The 18826-nt window shown below is 40.8% G+C and overlaps 1 protein-coding gene across 2 annotated transcripts; it reads left to right on the forward strand.

The window, feature by feature from the left end:
• Nucleotides 1–678: 678 nt before the first annotated feature.
• RIPPLY3 (ripply transcriptional repressor 3) lies at nt 679–18225 on the forward strand. 2 transcript variants are annotated; one of them, XM_051644206.1, is made up of 4 exons: nt 4891–5048; nt 10651–10720; nt 16041–16108; nt 17314–18225. In XM_051644206.1, the coding sequence occupies exons 2-4, from the start codon at nt 10700–10702 to the stop codon at nt 17456–17458; spliced, it is 234 nt and encodes a 77-aa protein (XP_051500166.1). In that variant the 5' UTR covers nt 4891–5048; nt 10651–10699; the 3' UTR covers nt 17459–18225. The 2 variants fall into 2 exon arrangements, with proteins under 2 accessions (XP_051500165.1, XP_051500166.1); XM_051644205.1 differs by lacking the exons at nt 4891–5048; nt 10651–10720 and adding an exon at nt 679–1128.
• The last annotated feature ends 601 nt before the right edge of the window (nt 18226–18826 follow it).

The raw sequence follows: 18826 nt of genomic DNA on the forward strand, positions 1-18826 counted from the left end.
GGGAGCAGCCGGTGCCACGCGGGGAACGCGAGGCTCTGCTTGGGAACGGCGTTCCAAAGGGCCTGCCTGCCTGCCTGTCTGCCTGCCTGTCTGCCTGCCTGTCTGCCTGCCTGTCTGCCTGCCTGTCTGCCTTCCTGCCTGTCTGCCTGTCTGCCTGCCTGCCTGCCTGCTGCCTGCCTGCCTGCTGCCTGCCTGCTGCCTGCCTGCCTGCCTGCCTGCTGCCTGCCTTCCTGCCTGCCTGCCGCCTGCCTGCCGCCTGCCTGTCTGCCTGCCTGCCTGCCTGTCTGCCTGCCTTCCTGCCTGCCTGCCTGTCTGCCTGCCTTCCTGCCTGCCTGCCTGCCTGCCTGCCTGCCTGCCTGCCTGCCTGCTGCCTGCCTGCCTGCTGCCTGCCTGCCTGCTGCCTGCCTGCCGCCTGCCTGCCTGCCGCCTGCCTGCCTGCCTGCCTGCCTGCCTGCCGCCTGCCTGCCTGCCGCCTGCCTGCCTGCCTGCCGCCTGCCTGCCGCCTGCCTGCCGCCTGCCTGCCTGCCTGCCTGCCGCCTGCCTGCCTGCCGCCTTCCTTCCTGCCTGCCTGCCTGCCGCCTGCCTGCCGCCTGCCTGCCGCCTGCCTGCCGCCTGCCTGCCTGTGTGCCTGCCTGTCTGCCTGCCTGTCTGCCTGTCTGCCTGCCTGCCTGCCTGCCTGCCTCGGGAGGTGTCTCTGTGCGCCCGGGGAGGTGCCCGCAGGCTGTGGCGTGAGGAGAAGCGGCCTGGAGGGCCCCGGGCTCCTGCCGCCCCCGGGCTCCTGCCGACCCGGGCAGCATGACCACGCTCCTCGGGGGAATCCTGCAGCTTCTGCTCACCGAAGCCGATGCGATCCTGATAGACCAACGGTTCGGGAATAAATGCAACACTTCAGCGCCATGGTTGGGGACCTGCCATTCGGTTCTGTGCGTCACCGCTGGCGTCATCTGCGGTGGGCATGCAGACTCACGTTTCCATTATGGAGACCAGTTTGCTGTACTGCCAGCTGCATCTTGCCTGGAGAACAGAAGGCTTCAGGCAGGTCTCATAGCAGCCTTCCAGTATCCGAAGGGGCGTACAGGAAATCTGGAGAGGGACTTTATACAAGCGCTTGCAGCAAGAGGACATGGGGTAATGGATTAAAATTTGAAGAGGGTAGATTTAGATTAGGCATTAGGAGGAAATTCTTCACTGTGAGAGTGGTGAGACATTGGAACTGGTTCCCCTGGGAAGTAGTGGATGCCCCATCCCTGGAAGTGTTCAAGGCTGGGTTGGATGGGGCTCTGAGCAGCTTATCTAGTGGGAAGGTGTCCCTGCCGATGCAGGGGGGTTGGATCTAGGTGATCTTTAAGGTCAATTCCAACCCAAACCACCCTATGATCTGACCTGGCTGCCATGGGTCACAGAAAAGTGTATACCTGGTAGGTAGAGCAATGAATACCAGCATATTCGTTTCTTGTTTCTGTGCAGCAGCAGGGAAGGATCGCATCTTCCTCAGAAACAGCTCCACACTGCCATATGACCATATGTGGGAGTTCGTGGTATCCTAGATGAGCTGTATACCCTCCGTCACAGAACCAGATTAAGACAGTGGTCTCCAGGTCCCACACCTGTTCCAGGGTAGCCACCAGAGGGCAAAATCGAGTGTAAACAGATACATCTTATTTCAGCCGGTTGGTTGGATTCACCGAAGAAAAAGGATAAAGTCTGACTGCCACAGGGCTGATCATTGAAGACTAAGTGAAGAACAGGCTGTCAGGGAATAAAACTGTAGGACTTGCATGGGCCATGTATGCTGCAAACTCCAATTAGAGAAGATGCAGCAGAGAACTTATACAAAGTATTCTTTAATCCTCTGGTGCATCTATGCATGAAAGTTACGAATTTTTTATATATATTTTATAGGGAAGGTAGTAATAAGCTCTGTGCAAAGAACACATATATCACTCTGATCCTAGTGGGTATTTACTGGGTGAGTGAAAAGAGAAAGAAAAAAAAACTGAGATAAAATGCAGGAAGGCTAGAAGAAGCTGACATCAACATTAGAGTTGCAGCAGACTGTGGCAATCATTTCCTCAACAGGGCATGAAACCTATTATTATTATTATTATTATTATTATTATTATTATTTCAAGACCTTGTATGTGCTTGGAAATTTACTGAATCTCTAGCAACAACATGTAGATAGCTGGCACTGTGGATAAACATGGAACAAACTGGCCCTGCACATTCTGGAGTGCACATCAATATGAAGAACCACCACCAGTGCTGTGGCTGGCATGTTTACTTCTTTAAATCTCCTCCTGTTGTCCTGAAAGCAGGGTCCATCACCTGGTGCACAAGAAGCCCATCCACACACAGAGTCGAGAGATTTGCTTTAATACCCAGTTCTGAGCAGAAAAGGGAGCAGGGTGGTATTCCACAAAGCAAGCTCAGTTTCCCAAAACACAAATGCTACTTTTATACCCAAAAACATGAGAAAGAGCTTTATATCCTAACATTATTCTATCAGTTGCACACACGATTGGTCAACTAATTCCTCACTTCCATTTAAAGTGGCAATGCTCAAAAATTTAGCTAGGTATGCTCAAAGAGTAAGGGGCTTTTGTTAGCAGGGGTTCCTCCAGCCTAAGGTTGGGTATTTTAGTATGCTAATAGCTCATTGGTATATTAATGGTATGTTCATACAGTGAATCCAGTTACTCAGTGTTTCTCTACCCAGTGCTCAAGGCTGTAACCAAGATAAGCTCTGGGGGGTGCTCCTTTCCATCCCTTTCCTCTGTCCAGCAGGTGTCCTGCAGGCCTGTCTCAAGGCCGGGCTGTTGACTACTTGGGCTGTGTTTTTCTCTAACTGGAATCTGTTTTTTTCTAATTCTTACTGTTTCACTGTTATGTAAGCTCTATTTTTATTCTGCATATCCTTTTCAAGGTTTTTTAATGTTATTTTTTCCCCAAATTTTACTTATTTCAATTAATACCTGACATCGCACCCACAGCTTATCCAAAATGGTAGGAATTGCTGACGTAATTCTGATTTCCACAATGCATGGTAGAAACAGGTGACAGTTTCTCTTCAAGGGTCAAATAATTTAAATAATTCTCCATCTTAAATTTAAGAAATACCAGCCTTGTGTTGCTGCCATGTTCTGTACGTAATCTACAGAGGAACAAAGTCTCCGGTGGTCCTAACTTGGCATTATACACCGTTCCTTTGTGTGACATATCTTATGCAGGAAATCAAAATACTTACCCAGGCACAACAAAACAAAGAAAACAAGAAAAGTATACAACCTGAAAAGAAAGCACTCAACTTGGGTATTCACTTTCTCTGTAACAGTTCAACAGCACAGGCATTGCTGGCCTTCAGAGGACACTGCAAAACACAACTGTTGATGTAACCTTTCCACTGTGAGGAACATGCTTTGCTTAATCCTCTAGTGGCATCAAATGCAGTATTATGATTCTTTTTGGTTTTTAGGTTCCCTTAGCCTGAAGATGTTTGCGAGTAAATGAGGAAAGTGAATCAAAACTTCATGATGCAAGAGAGTCTAAAGCAGAACAATATACAGGCAAAAGCAGTCACTATTTTAAGATGCGTTTCTATAAGATTCTCTGTTGGCACATTCTCAGAGTAAGTTGAAGCCATAAAGCTGCTGTACATTTTCTATCTTCTGTTGTAGTTTAGCTTAGGCTTAGTCATTACCAGCTTTGATTAATAGGTTAAGAATTTTAGATTGGGAAACATTTATTTATTTTTATATCATTGTGATGCCAAGGCCTTGTATGCACCAGGAAATTTACTAAAATAACTTCTAAACTAAATATGTAAATCAGTTCCTCCTTACAGGAGGGTGGAAGACAGCCTTGGAAAGAAGCAATTAATAATGAGTAATGTGAGCTTACAGACTTCCCAGAACACTAAGGGTTTTGGCATAACAAAAAGATTAAAGAAAGATGTTGCGAGGTGCTGAACACAGAGACATGAAATTGTTTAAAGAGAATTTGAAGAACGCTGAGGAAAGTGAACAGGCTAAATTTTGAATTTCTGCCTTCAGGCTTGCAGAATCCCCCCGATGGGAGAGAAAGTCCAGCTTCAGTTTAGTTCTTCAGTCAGTCCACATGGGAAGGCCCCTGAAGGAGACCACTCAGAACAGGGAGCCAACTCTACTGTTATGGTTTAAGTAACCCTTGCACAGTGTTGAACACCTGTAGGAGGAACTAGAGAGAGGGTTCTTAAGACCCTGGAGGGTTGGAACAGGGAGGGTTCAGTGTTCCCCCTACTTCCTGTCATATTCTATAAAAGCCAGGAGAACCAGAAGCTCAGCCCCTTTCTTTCCTGTGCCTTTTTCCTTGCTGCTGCTTGGAGATTCCTCAGTTCCACTTGCTCTCCAGAATCCAACTCCATCAAGTGATGTGTGGACCTCTCTCTTGAAGCAGCCTTGCTGCAAGGGACTCTCACTCCTGTATTCCTGCCATCAGTGAGATTTGGCTTACATGTATTTGTATGTACATGTATATATCTGTGAAGTGCCAGACTTGACCTATATATGAACCCTGTATATATTTTGTAGTTAATAATCTTTGTGCTAATTGCTATTGTGTTAGCTTGTAGTTATAATGTTAAACATATCAATGATTTTACCACTCTAATACTGCTTATGCTGATTTCAAACCAGATATATTAGGGACTCTTGCATGATCTTGTGCGATTGACCGCCGAAATACGGCTTATGCTGATAAAAGGTCTAGTTGAGATATTTTAGGAAACCCTACTAACCAGGTTCTGGGCTCTGGCCAAGCCTGGTCTTCATTGATTGGGAGCTGTACCACCAGATGTTTCTGCACAAAGAGATACACAAGTATTTCTGACTTGTAAATTTGGTATTATAAAGGCTGGACCCTCTTGCCGCCAATGTTAGAGACCTCACCTATGAGTGGACGCACTGCATAGGATTTCCCAATTGCCGGGAAGGACTCTCCAGATCCTCGCTGAAACCAGAGCTCCCCAGGGAATGCAGGCCTAGATGTTGGGAATGTATTAAGGACAATTGGTGATGTGTCTTTCTTAATCACTATAGCTGCTTTCTGTGTAGTAATGATTAAATGCATTACCATGCTTTGCTTTGACTCTGCTATAGTATTCTAGTTTTGTTGTAATTGTCTTCAGCAGATATTGAGAATGTTTTTTTGTAGTGGTTATTGTATAATTTTAAAACTCAGCTAATGAAAATAAGCTAACTTCTTTGACTGGCTGTCTGTCCTGTGTGCTGACTCCATCCATTTGGTAAAGCATAAGTTGGCAAAACAATCTGTTCTTTCTGCCATGTGTTACTCCCTATTCCTGTGTTATAGTAAATTTGTTCCAGTTTCAATTTCCAACCCTTAAGTCTCTCTTCCTTATTCCCCTTCTATCTTCCCTTGGGAACATGGGGGAGGGAAGGTAACAGGGAGCAATTCTGCTTTCTGGTTTGTGGTTCACCCTTACTATTTAAACCAGGACATAATAATTTACGCCCAACGTGGGGTGCAAAATTATGTTTATTTTTAAAGGATTGTAAGGTTGGAAATTGAAAGAGAAAAAAAGTCACCTTGATATTAGCGTTTTTGAAATATCTGTTTTGTCGGGCCTGTATGTGCTTTGTTGTGGCCGTGATTTCCAGTTTTATGTCCTATTTACCAACTCAATTGCTTTCTCGTTCCATTCAAGCACTGGTTGCTGCTGGGAGGAGTTGGGCTGAGGACTGGCTTGGGCACTTCAAGGGCTACTTTATCATTCCTGGTGTTACAAAAAATGAATCTCCTCCTTTCTCTGGCGAGTTCACCGTGCCAGAGTCTGGAGGCCCCGGGAATGGCTGTTACCTTTTGATTGTGTTACTGTTGTGCCTTTAGCCTGTGGTTCCGAGTTAAAAGCTGGCAAGGGAGAAGGATGAGGACTAGGAGACAGGGAGGGGGAGCAGGCGCTGGTCAAAGAGTCAGCCTGAGGCAGGAGCTACGCACAACAGCGGTTCGGACACTGAGATAATTGTTAAATCCACGGGATAAAAGAAAGGATTATACTCGTAGGGAGGATGAGTCACTGATTTCATGGCTGTTGCGGTGTTATGAGCTGGGAGCTGATGGGGCAAATCTGGAGGACAGGGAGGCTCTGTAGTTGGCATTTATAGCCAGAGATGCAGGCATTGATAAGATTATTGGGAGGTAAAACGGTACTTACCATCTCTGGCACCACCTATTAATGGCTGTAAAAAGCCGATATTCCTATAGGGAGGACATGTTCCACCTCCCCAGTAGGTGGAACACCATAGAAAGAGGTGTTACATATCTGAGAGAGCTGGCAGTCTGGGAGATCATCTGTGGTAGTGGGTAAGCACCTGAAAGCCCTGATGAGATGCCATGCAGTAAGCTTATGGTAAAGAAGCGTCTTTGCGGGAAATGGCAAAATGCCACCAAGTGCCAATGAATTTGCCAACCAGCTAAGGCAGTATGCGGACAGTGTCTCTAACCACCTAAATGCCCGTTTCTCAGCTGTGGAAAAAACGGCTGAGTGGAAAAACCTTTGTGAGAAGCTGAGTGATAGGGCATCTAGACTAGAGAGGGAGAAAAACACCAATTCCTCTCCTGAATGAATCTTTCTAGGTTGTGGCTCGCCCTTACTATTTAAATCAGAACATGTACCATGTAACCTCAGCATAGATGGGTGTCTCTTTCTGACTTTAAATTAATATCACGAGATTGACCTTGCTGTACTTTCTGAGTGGCTCCATTTCCACCTCCCTCTGTTCCCTAAAAGCTTTTCCAACAATTTATCTTCAAGGACCTTTTTGTGCTGTTGGTGGCCCTGAATACCAATGTCATGTTATTTAATACCAGATATTATTCAAAACTATAAATGCTGTAGAGCTATCCTGTTTCCTTGACTATACAAATTTGTGTTGAACATTCTTTATTCTTGCAAATGCACAAGTGCTTTAATGAGAAAAATGAGTAAAACAGGTTTCCCACAAAGACAGAAAATCCCTTCTGATTAAAACAAAATTACCTTATGGTTCATCTCTGTAAGAGTCAAGTCTGTCCAAGTTATTCTCAGGTAGTATTAGAAGTCTGAAAAGTATCCTGGCCTCTGGGAAAAATGGATAAGCATCTGTAACAGAATTGTTTTTTTCTGATTCTGTGTTTTTCACCAAATACTTCAGCTTGTATTAAAATTAAGTACATTGCAAAAAAAAAAGTAATATGGTTCTTAAAATTTGACAGCTATGACTGGCCTAAAAGCTGCCCTTTTTTTTAATTTTTAAGAAACTAGAGATCGTAGACTATTACAGCTGCTTGTATTTTACTGGAATGAAAATTTTCCACAGACCTGCAACCTCATTTTAGCTAATGTTTTCCATGAAAATACCAGTTAAAGTTGTGTGCTTGGGTTCATTAGTACAATGATGTAACATTAAACTATTTTTTTCCTTAAGTGTTACATGTTATATTACACTATAGCTTCATTAACAAAATTATATTTTCAATAATCCTGTAATCAATTTGGTCTTGCAGGACTCTATCAACAGATATAATTTAAGGTAGCTTTGCATATTCTGGAGAGCTATATGTTAGTAGTTTAGGTTTTAGTCCTGTACTAATACTCATGTTGGCAGATTCTATCCAGAGGTAGAAATCACATGTGGATCTGATTGATTGTGAGATCAGGATCATAGACAGTAATTGTGTAATGCCCACTTCCCTTTCAACTATTATGTTGAATTAGGTCTAAATAAAACTAAGCTGATGAAATTATATATGTGTATTTAAGACTGTAATTCGGCAAGATACTTAATTATAATTCAGGTTACTTAAGAAGTTTGCCATTTTTTCTCAGGACCAATGCTGCTATTTAATATCTATTTTGTTATTTTAATATATTCACCATATTTTTAATTCTAAGAATCATACTGGTTTTTATAAATAAATTTAAAGTGATTGAGACTGAGCGCAATTTCTTCTTTGAGATACAGTATTACTAACTTAGTTACAACTTTACAAATATCACACAGTATTTAAACATGAGAGGGAGTAGATTTAGACTGCAAGTCCTCTTTTATGTAGTGTCAGTGCCTTCCAGAACAGCATTTAATGGCTTTGTCCTTTGAGTTTAAAACATGTCTATTTGTCATAGCAAGAAGGGATGTTCTAAAGAACAGGGAAAATTTATGTAAGAATTGGACCTCAACAAATTGAATTCCAGATTCTGTTACTGAACACTACTTCAATAACATCAGAATCTGTGTTACGTTACTAGTTTTACCAGTCTCAGAAGTGCCCAGTAGCTAACACAACCATACAGCTTCCATCAATGTAGGAAAATCAGTGCGACTGTCAAATCTGACCTGAGCTCCGTCCTGTTAAAAAAGATATTTCGTTTTGAGCTAAATTGGTAGAAAGCACCAAACCCCCACACATGGAAGAGTATATATACAATGTTTTCTAATACAGAACAATTTCAGGGGAAAATTACACCTCTAGTGGTCTTTATCTGGGAGTCCAGCTCTGTTTTGCTGACTGGACTTGTGCTCCCTCCAGCTGGATCCTAATTTTAAAAGAGCCACAAGACTTTCCTCGGAGGGATCTGACTCCAACTGGGAATTTTGGTGTCCTCTCAAACTGACTGTTTCGATGGTTCCTTCAGCTAAATCAGTTAGAAGGAATGTAATTCATACTAAGTAATCAATGGACATTCCATGTTCAGTAAACAAAATTGTTTTTCTCTCTCTGGGAAGAAAGTTCATAATAGAAAAGAATTATATTTGGGAGCGGAATCTGTTTCCTTTGATGTCAATGTGTAAACAGTATAGGTGGAAAGAGAAATCAGCTTTAGGTTGTTATCCCCTTAGATCTCTGCAGTAGTTGCAAAATGAAAGAAACAAAGTGAACTGCAGCAATGAACCACAACAATGGAAATCAGATAATGTCACCCACCAGGTGATAAATTGTTCTGGTACAATGTAACAGGCTTTGAGTAATGCTCACTACAAATTAAAACAGTGGGAAGAAAGCTTGGAAGAAGTCTGTTTCTATTCAGTCTTTGCAGGCTTAAAGCATATATTGCGTACTTTGAAATAAAAGATTCTTCAAAGCAGTAGCATTTCATAACCCTTATTCTTTGATTGCAGGAGTAATACTTCTTGGCACAAGCTTTCCTCACTATTCATGAAATAGCAATCAAATTAAACATCCCTGTAGGCCTGAGGAAGTTGCTTACGCCTCTCTTCATGTCCTCTCATCTTCACTAGTTTTTGGTACCTTTTCCTCATTTAAAGTTCGGACCTGGAAAAGACTTCAGTCATTTAAAAATTATTTTAAATTTAAAATTCTCTTCTAATCTCCTGTTGCATATTTGTGAGGTTAGGATGTTGATCTTTTTCACAAGACATGCAAAAAGAGTATTTACATCATGTATTTCATATACAGCAAATAAGAATTTTGTAGAACAGCAGCAGAAAGATAAAGGGCACAAATTATTTTCCAAAACCAAAACTCGGTTTCCCTAGCAGTGCTCTCTCCAGGCCAGCCTGCCCGTGTCAGAGCCCTATCTCTGAACTGTCTGGGGGAGTCAAAAAAAAAAAAAAATCTCATTAACGAGGTTTCTCTCCTTTACCTGAGGCCGTGTTTGTTTTAGGTAAGTATTCTTCAGGAGTTCAGAGAAAGGAGGGGCCGAAAGGCCCAGGCAGGCACCCAGCCTGTCACAGGCTGTAGAGCATCCAGTGCTATGGAGGGTGCAGCTGCAGGTCTCCCGCTCCAGGCAGCAGCGGGGCTCATCTGTCACCACTCCCGGGGTGCCCGTCCCCAGCCCAGGGAGCGCCCGGAGAGGTAAGGCAGGCACAGGGAGACGTTTTTCGGCAGCCTTCCCTTCAAAACTCGGACTGTAAGTAGCATCCGAATGCCAGGATTTCGGCATTGAACAGACAAGAGAAAACAACTTCCAACTTTGGAAGTAAAGGGCAAGAACGTATTTCTAAAAATGTCTCAGTTGGAACAGGTATTTTATTTCTTTTGCCAATATTTTATTGTTTTCAGTCAAATATTTCAGAACTTACCTATACATGGAAGGAAATTAAAATTAGGTTGCTCTAACTGATTTTTTTTTTCTTAGTTTACTTACCTTTCATATCTGAAAGCACCACAGTGTATGCTCCCTTAAGCTAATTAGATCAGATTGCCCATGTCAGTTTAATGCTGGAGTTGCTGACTCAATAAATAACTGGCTACACAATGATAACATGGAGTCTGTATTTAGACATACTGCCAGAGAGGGAGGGTTAGTTTTTATTTTGTACTGGTGCTGCATAAATAAAAATATTTCAGTATTAATTACATCATCTTTTAGAGTTAAGTGCAGTCACTTTGAGTTGTGAAAACTTGAAGAGAAATGACACCTTAGTTAAAAATGTGCGAGCCATTGTCTAGGTTGCTTAACCAGTTAGTAGGCAGAAGACAGACTGATATTGCCTTAGAAATCAGGTTTACCAAACCAAAATGTGTTGAAAAAAAAAAAAAAATCATGTTGTTACAGAAGATGTCAGCAGAATCTAACAAAAGAAGCTGTACTGTGCGGATATTACCACAAAGAATTAACTGTGGGAGCGCTGTTCTATCTTAATCTTTCAGCAGCCCTGCTTTATGGAGGCCCTGGCTGGTCACAGTAAGAGGTGGTGAGATGTCAGAGAATCAACAAATGGTGAGAATAAATTCTGGAGAAAATAATCCTTATAGAAAACAGCTGCAGAATTTGAAACTATTTGAACACAGCAAGTGAGGCTTGGTCATCTACTCATTTGTTCTTTCAAGAATTTCTTGAGTGGTAGAAAATACGGTTCATATTACAGTGTTCTGTACATGACAATGGTTAAGAGCATCTTTGATTATCAGATATAGTATCATTATCAGTTCTTAAAGAACAACAGAAAGCACTACTTAGTGTAAAACTATCCTTACTTTAACACCAGTTTTTATGTCCTTAATTACAAAAATAAAAATGTCTTCAGTTTGAAATTTCCAGGCCTAGTCCATATGTGATACTCTGTATATAAGGGGAGTTTGAGTGACAATGACTTTAAGATGAATTTTTTAAAAACATACTTTCAGGTGCACAGTTTTATTGATTAGGGTTATTTTGCTACAGGTAAGCCATCTAGGAAATCAGCAGAAAATTGGACTTTAAGGTAGCTGTTACTATCAACTGACTTTGAAAGGCAATGTGATTATTAGTTACACTTACTTCTGTAGGAAGATTTGTTAGGCTGGAAGAACAAGAGAGATTGAAACATATTCAACACAGGTCCTAAAGCTGCAGACTTTAAAAAATGTATTGAATTGGTGCTGCTCTCATGCTTAGTTTTCAGCACCTGCAAAAGTTTTTGGAGCATCTGCAATTACATCTTCAGCTTTTCACCCAAGTCTCATCAGGTTAAAATGACAACTCTCCACAGAGCAAGTATTTAAAGACACCATTTCTACTGTATTCCAACACTTGCAACACTTTTTAACCTTGAACTTTTTGTCTGCTGAAGATGGAGATTGTAGCTGTACAGATCTGTCTGTATAATGCCACACTCCTTGCAGCAGGCACCATGGGAAGGCCTGTGGAAGAATGTCTATCCCAGCCAGTGTTCCAAGATTTTCAGAGGCACCTGTAAATTTGCTAAGGTTGAGAGGAGCATTACTCTCACTCAAGTACATGCTTACAGTGATGATTTCAAGAAACTAAGGTTATATGAAGTTTTCCAGATTAATGCTAACGCCTGGCATTGTTTCAGGCCATGTGTACCTGGAACAAGTGGTTTCCATTTTTTAACATTTCTCCTTCCTGCCAGGAGCTACTTGGACCCTTCTCATCCATATCTTATGGCCCATCCACACTGCTTCAGCATCCTAGATTCCTCTGTAGTGTTGAACCTAAGGAGGGCTGTAGGAGCCCTTTCATATGCTTGTTAACAGGGCTGCAGCAACTGAGGAAAGATGCTTGGTTACCTTGTATGGTGCATAGGTGGGAAATGGTGCTCACTCAGGCACATCTACATCACACAGCTATGGAAGGCAAGAGGTGTCTTCTTCACCAAAGTTACTGAGGTTTCTAGCAGAAGGCCAAAGATGGGTTGAGCACAATATTTTTGCTAGTTGCACGCTGGCTACTTTTATTTTCTGCAATGTATTCATACAAGTGCAAATGCTTTACAGATTGGCAGACACTCCAAACACTGGAGAGTGAAGCAAATACAAGTTTCAGTATCCTCTGTATAATTAAAAATGTTTAGGAATATACATATAAGAATCTAACCTGAGAAATGGAAAAATGCAGAGCAAAGCATTAAAAAGTACTGCGAAAAATTATATACAAAAAATAATTTTACCTCTATTGCCAAGAACATGTGTTACAACATACCCTATAGTTACCTACTACACATAATACACTTTTGTTTATCTAAAAAGTAACACTTTTTTCTGCTACCTTAATTAAAATGTAGTTACTTGTGCTCCAAGAAAAGCCATGAGAAGTAATTTAGTTACTACTGCAATATCTACAACATAATAGAAATTTACACTGATTTTTTTTTCTGTATGCAAACAACTGAGTTAGATTTTGCAATTAATTGACTTTCATCAGAATCTAGAAATGCTGCACTATAGTCTGAAAAGAAAAAGCATATAATGTGCATTTAATCAATCTGTATTATTACAGATATATTTATTTTAAAATAATATGTATTCCAAAGAGAAGACAGTAGAAAATATGGATCAATAAAGATTAAATGGATTATTTTAATTTGAATGTAAATATGAAAGAAAAAAAAAAATGACATACGGTATTTAACATAAGTAATATGGTAACATCTACAGTGTTCAGCCAGATCAGGAGTCCATTTTACTAGGTACTGTGGAAACAAAGTAAACGAGTCTCCTGATTAAATAAATAATAATAATTTTAAAAAAAAATTAAAAACCCCTGAACAGCCTGAAAACAAATAATTTTGGCTATAAGACAAATAGGTGGGTATGAGAGAAAATGGACAACATAAAAGGTACAGAGATAATTCTATAGGACCTCTTGCTCAGTCTGTAGCCCAAAGGCTTTTTGGGGCCCACCAGAATATCCATGCTGAAGTCTCTTTAATCAGAAAGTCAAATTAATTGCTCTGACAGTGGCAAAAGTCATATTTATTTGTAGCAGAGCTGATGGTTTCTAGATTTTTTTCACTAGAACTTCTAGCGTAGCAATGCTAAATCTTCCTATTTTATGCAACATAAAGTTTATAGCAAAAAGAAGGGAAAAAAAGTCTTCTTGTTTTAAAGTATGGAAAAGAACCCATGTCTACAAGATGAAGTGACAGGGCTTAGTGACTTTGGGACTGATCTACAGATCTACATTCCATAATGTAGATGTAAGGATTCCATAATCATAATATGATTTAGTAAGTTTTAACATTTGCAAATTATTATTATTTTTATTGTGACCTTAGTTTGAAGGAATTTATTCTGGCCTAAATTTAAATTTGACATTTAAAATATATTTTTGCTACCTCCTCTCTTGTATCAAAAATGCTTGCTTTTTTATTGCTGTTTGCATGGAAATATGTGATGCCAGGTGTCTCTTGATTTTACTGTTTGGAGTCTTAACATGCTTGTGTGATCTTTGATCACAAATTAAGCTTGATGACTTGAACATTCTACCTACAAACTACTGGTTAGTGTAGTTAAAGAGGTATTTTATAAAACTCTAACCTCCCAATCCTTTAAACTGGTTAAAAATCCTTTTTTCTTCCAATCACTGAATTTCTTTTTGTTGGTCTTATTAGCTTACCAGTTTCTATATTCTATAAGAGCTTGAGCAAAATTAACAATATGATGGTAGGGCAATAGATGTGGTTTATCTTGATTTCAGTAAAGCATTTGAGACCATCTCCCACAGCATCCTCGTAGATGAACTGAGGAACTGTGGTCTTGATGGGAGTGAGGTGGATTGTGAACTGGTTGAAAGGAAGAAGTCAGAGAGCTGTGGTCAATGGGACAGAATCTAGCTGGAGGCCTGTGACTAGTGGAGTCCCTCAGGGGTCGGTACTGGGACCGGTGTTGTTCAACATCTTCATCAACGACCTGGATGAAGGAACAGAGTGTTCCCTCAGCAAGTTTGCTGATGACACTAAGCTGGGAGAAGTGGCTGACACACCAGGAGGCTGTGCTGCCATTCAGTGAGACCTGGACAGGCTGGAGAGTTGGGAGGGGAGAAACTTGATGAAATTCAACAAGGGGAAGTGTAGAGTCCTGCACAGAATCATAGAATCATAGAACCATAGAATCATAGAACCATAGAATCATAGAATCATAGGGGTTGGAAGGGACCTCGAAAGATCATCTAGTCCAACCCCCCCGCCAGAGCAGGGTCACCTAGAGTACATCACACAGGAAGGCGTCCAGGCAGGTTTTGAATGTCTCCAGAGAAGGAGACTCCACAACCTCTCTGGGCAGCCTGTTCCAGGGCTCTGTCACTCTCACAGTAAAAAAAATTTTTCTGATATTCACCTTGAACCTCCTATGCTCCAATTTGTATCCATTACTCCTTGTCCTATCACTGGTCATCACTGAAAAAAGCTTAGCTCCATCTTCTTGACACTCACCCTTTACGTATTTGTAAACATTGATGAGGTCACCCCTCAGTCTCCTTTTCTCCAAACTAAAGAGACCCAGCTCCCTCAGCCTTTCCTCATAAGGGAGATGTTCCACTCCCTTAACCATCTTTGTGGCTCTGCGCTGGACTCTTTCAAGCAGTTCCCTGTCCTTCTTGAACTGAGGGGCCCAGAACTGGACACAATACTCCAGATGCGGCCTCACCAATGCAGAATAGAGGGGGAGGAGAACCTCCCTTGACCTACTAACCACACCCTTTCTAATACACCCCAGGATGCCATTGGCCTTCTTAGCCACAAGGGCACATTGCTGGCTCATGGTCATCCTCCTGTCTACCAGGACCTCCAGATCCCTTTCACCTACACTGCTCTCCAGCAGGTCAGCCCCCAACCTGTACTGGTGCATGACATTTTTCTTCCCCAAATGCAAAACTCTACACTTGCCCTTGTTAAACTTCATCAGGTTTTTCCCCACCCAAGTCTCCAGCCTGTCTAAGTCTCTCTGAATGGCAGCACAGCCTTCTGGTGTGTCAGCCACTCCTCCCAGCTTGGTGTCATCAGCAAACTTGCTGAGGGTACATTCTGTACCCTCATCCAGGTTGTTGATGAAGATGTTGAACAACACCGGTCCCAGTACCGACCCCTGAGGGACTCCACTAGTCACAGGCCTCCAACTAGATTTTGCCCCATTGACTACAACTCTCTGACTTCTTCCTTTCAACCAGTTCTTGATCCACCTCACTGCCTGATCATCAAACCCATACTTGATCAACTTATCTACAAGGATGCTGTGGGAGACAGTGTCAAATGCTTTACTGAAATCAAGATAGACCACATCCACCGCTCTACCATGTGTCAGGAGGACAGAGCCAGGCTTTTTTCAGTGATGTCTAGGGATAAGACAAGGGGCAGTGGGTGCAAACTGGAGCATAGGAGGTTCCACGTAAACATCAGAAAAAACCTTATTTCCTGTGAGAGTGACAGAGCATGGGAACAGGCTGCCCAGAGAGGTTGTGGAGTCTCCTTCACTGGAGACATTCAAAACCCACCTGGACGTGTTCCTGTGTGATGTGCTCTGGGTGATCCTGCTCCGGCAGGGGGATTGGACTAGATGATCTTTCGAGGTTCCTTCCAACCCCTAAGATTCTTTGTGATTCTGTATGATATTTCATGGCTTTATGGCTCATTAAACATAAAAGTTCATAAATGTGCAACTATGCGCAACTATTCTCTGAAGTATGCTTAGTCAGAGTAAAAAAAACACACAGCACAGCAAACAAAGCAACATTACTGTGGAATTTCACAATTAGTTGTAGGAGAAAAAAGTGAAATCTTAATTTCTAGTCTATTCTAAATAATAAATATGTCTTTTTACAGACAGAGCCGGACAGTCAACTAATACATTTTAGATCAAAAGGAGCCTTGGGGTTTCAGCATCCAGTGAGGTGAGTTAAATTGTATCACTTGATACAGGAAAAGTGACACCTTCCAAGACAAGACATATTGTTTCTCAGGATAAGTTTTTCTCTGGAGTATCTCCTTTTAGTAATGCAGTTTAACTACTCACCAAACTCCATAGATTTTTACCCCTCCATGAGGAAAAATGCCCAGACTGAACAGAATCTGAAACACTATGCTAATAACGTAAGTAAGAAAAAAGTAATCTTAAAAGAAATAATGCTCTTCTGCCTCATCTAATTTCTATTCACATTTATTAACCTGAATACAAGCCCACAAATAATTAATGTGAAGAGCTACTTATGGACACTTGTTAGAGCTCTGTTGAGCTTGTTTAAAACTGCTCTTGAATAAAATTTGAATTCTGGGTAAAGTTTTTCCTATGCTTGGGGAATTTATAAGAATTTTCACCAACATTTGGCTTCTTTAAGGCTTAATGATGCAGAAACTCCTGATTTTGACTTGCATTTAGAGGAGGAAAATTAATGGAATGTATTTCTTCTTTTTTTATAAGCACTGGTTTTTATAAAAATTGTAGAAGTTTAAATTCTGTGTGACCTTTATTACTGTAAAAATTAATTGAAAACTGGCCCAAGTGGAACCAAGAGGAAGAGATGTGCATACCTACACACACAAAACCACACACATATTTATACAGACCACATACATTTTGCTTTAGTAGGGTAGCTGGTGAAAAACTGAAATGTAAATTAAGACTTTTACTATTTCATTCCAAACCAATGTGAATTTTGAAATAAATCTCTCTTGGTGTACACCTCCACCCAGGGACACAAAGCCCACTGAGATCCACCTCTGTGCAATAGGCTATCCACCCTAATCTTAACCTGGTGTCTTAATCTGAATTCCAGAATCCCAGAATATTCCCAGTTCCATGGGACACTTCCATTCTGAACTGTACTAAAAACCAAACCATCTCAAGCATGTATCATTGCCCTGGCAACACTTTATCAGGGTGGGACCTTAGGTAAATACAATACACAATATGCCCAAAGCAACCGAGATAACATCACCAGTACCTTTTAGGTAGAAACTTTTACTTTAGAAGAGCAGGAACCCTAGGATTTTTCTCTCACCAAAGAAAGATAAAGATAAGCTTTAATATTCAAAGTAGCTTATCTGGGGAAGTGTCGCATATTTTTACTTTTTGTCTTCAAATATTTTCTCTTATTAGACTTTATTTGCCCAAGTCTAAATCCCAAAAGTTTCTTAGTAGCAGCGGAGAAAAGGTTCTGGCGAGTTTTCCAGTACAAGCTACAATTCACTTCTACAATGACGACACCGACTCTGAGGAAGATGAAGAAAACAGTTCAGCTTAATAACAAACTGTGGTCAGCCTTGACAAACATAAAAAATTAAAATAAAATCAAGAGGTAAAAAAGGAACTGTCACAAATATCTGAATGAACAAAAAACCACATCAAAGCTCAAAATAAAATTATTTGTAACTACCTTACCAAGAAGAATGAGTCAATGCAACTGGAACTAGGAGGAAGTCCTTTTGTGTCTTGAAAGACACTTAAATAAAACTCTGAAGCTGAACAAAAGATTATAATGTTTTGAATTTAGTTGGTTTAAGTAACACAGATTAAGAACATTAATACCACTGTACTTAGGTGTTCACTATTTTTTTACATTGCAGTCCTGACAAAATGAAAATGAGATTGGTTATGGGGCAAAATAACACAATGTACAGCCCTAAAAGAACCTAAAGGCTTTGAAACACAGTATTTGTAAGAATTCAAGTAAGGAATTATTTAAAACTTAAGATACTAGTGCTTCTTAGTATCATATGGCATGTTTATTCTGATACAAATGCTGCATATAACAAATTGACCTAATCCATTTCAAGAGATATTCCAGTATAACCCCCCATCAAGACAAATTATAGATTACAGCTGTGGTATTTTCTGGGGTTGTGTTATTCTATTATCAAATTTCCCCCCTCTAGTCTGAAAAGTGCCTTATTGTCAGTAAGAAAATAGTCAGCATTGATTAAAAACTATGGTTTAATGACACATTAAAATATGCATTCTGTGCAACCTTTGTTTTTGTCTTCACCACAATATTAAAATCTTATTTCCATGGCTTTGTGCACTGTATTATTTATTAAAATCTATGATTTTAATATAAATGACCTACTGTTGATTCCCATCTAGTGGGATTTGGATGTGTATCTTACTACTTGGTATGTCTTTTAAATTGATGTTCTGGAAGACTTCAGTTACTAGTTTTCATAAGCATCTTTATGTTATATACTACATAGACATTCAATCCAGCACTGTTATCTCACTAGCAAAGACTGCTTTTTAAGTACAGTTTAATTCATCCAGAGAATTGGTATAATCTGTTGTGCTTAATCTTTTATTTGCATAAATTGAGTAGGCTCAGAGAGTTTGTCAGTATTTGGCTTGCTATGCCAGCATTTTTAATTAGCTCAAGGATTAGCTATTTGGCCCCACTACGTTTCAGAATTATTATGCCTCATGTTCCTTATCTCTAACCAAAACTGCCCTAGTTTCCCCAGAGACATAGAAAAGGCAGAATCCAAGATTATTGGACTTTTCCACGCTATCAGTGATGGTGTAGATAAGGTCAGACAGTTTTAAGAGCCACTTAAAGTGTGTCAGATCTTCCTCTTAGTCCAACATGCTGTCAAACAAAGAGATAGCTGTAAATTCTAAGTCT

Source organism: Apus apus, chromosome 1, assembly GCF_020740795.1.
Source record: "Apus apus isolate bApuApu2 chromosome 1, bApuApu2.pri.cur, whole genome shotgun sequence".
In the NCBI taxonomy this organism is placed as follows: Eukaryota; Metazoa; Chordata; class Aves; order Apodiformes; family Apodidae; genus Apus; species Apus apus.

Bases quoted from the DNA above. Each gene is read 5' to 3' on its own strand.
- RIPPLY3 (XM_051644205.1), top strand. From the start codon at position 796: ATGACCACGCTCCTCGGGGGAATCCTGCAGCTTCTGCTCACCGAAGCC. The intron at 1,129-16,040 runs GTAATGGATTAA...GTCTTTTTACAG, and splicing joins TTGCAGCAAGAGGACATGGG to ACAGAGCCGGACAGTCAACT. The intron at 16,109-17,313 runs GTGAGTTAAATT...TTCTCTTATTAG, and splicing joins GGGTTTCAGCATCCAGTGAG to ACTTTATTTGCCCAAGTCTA.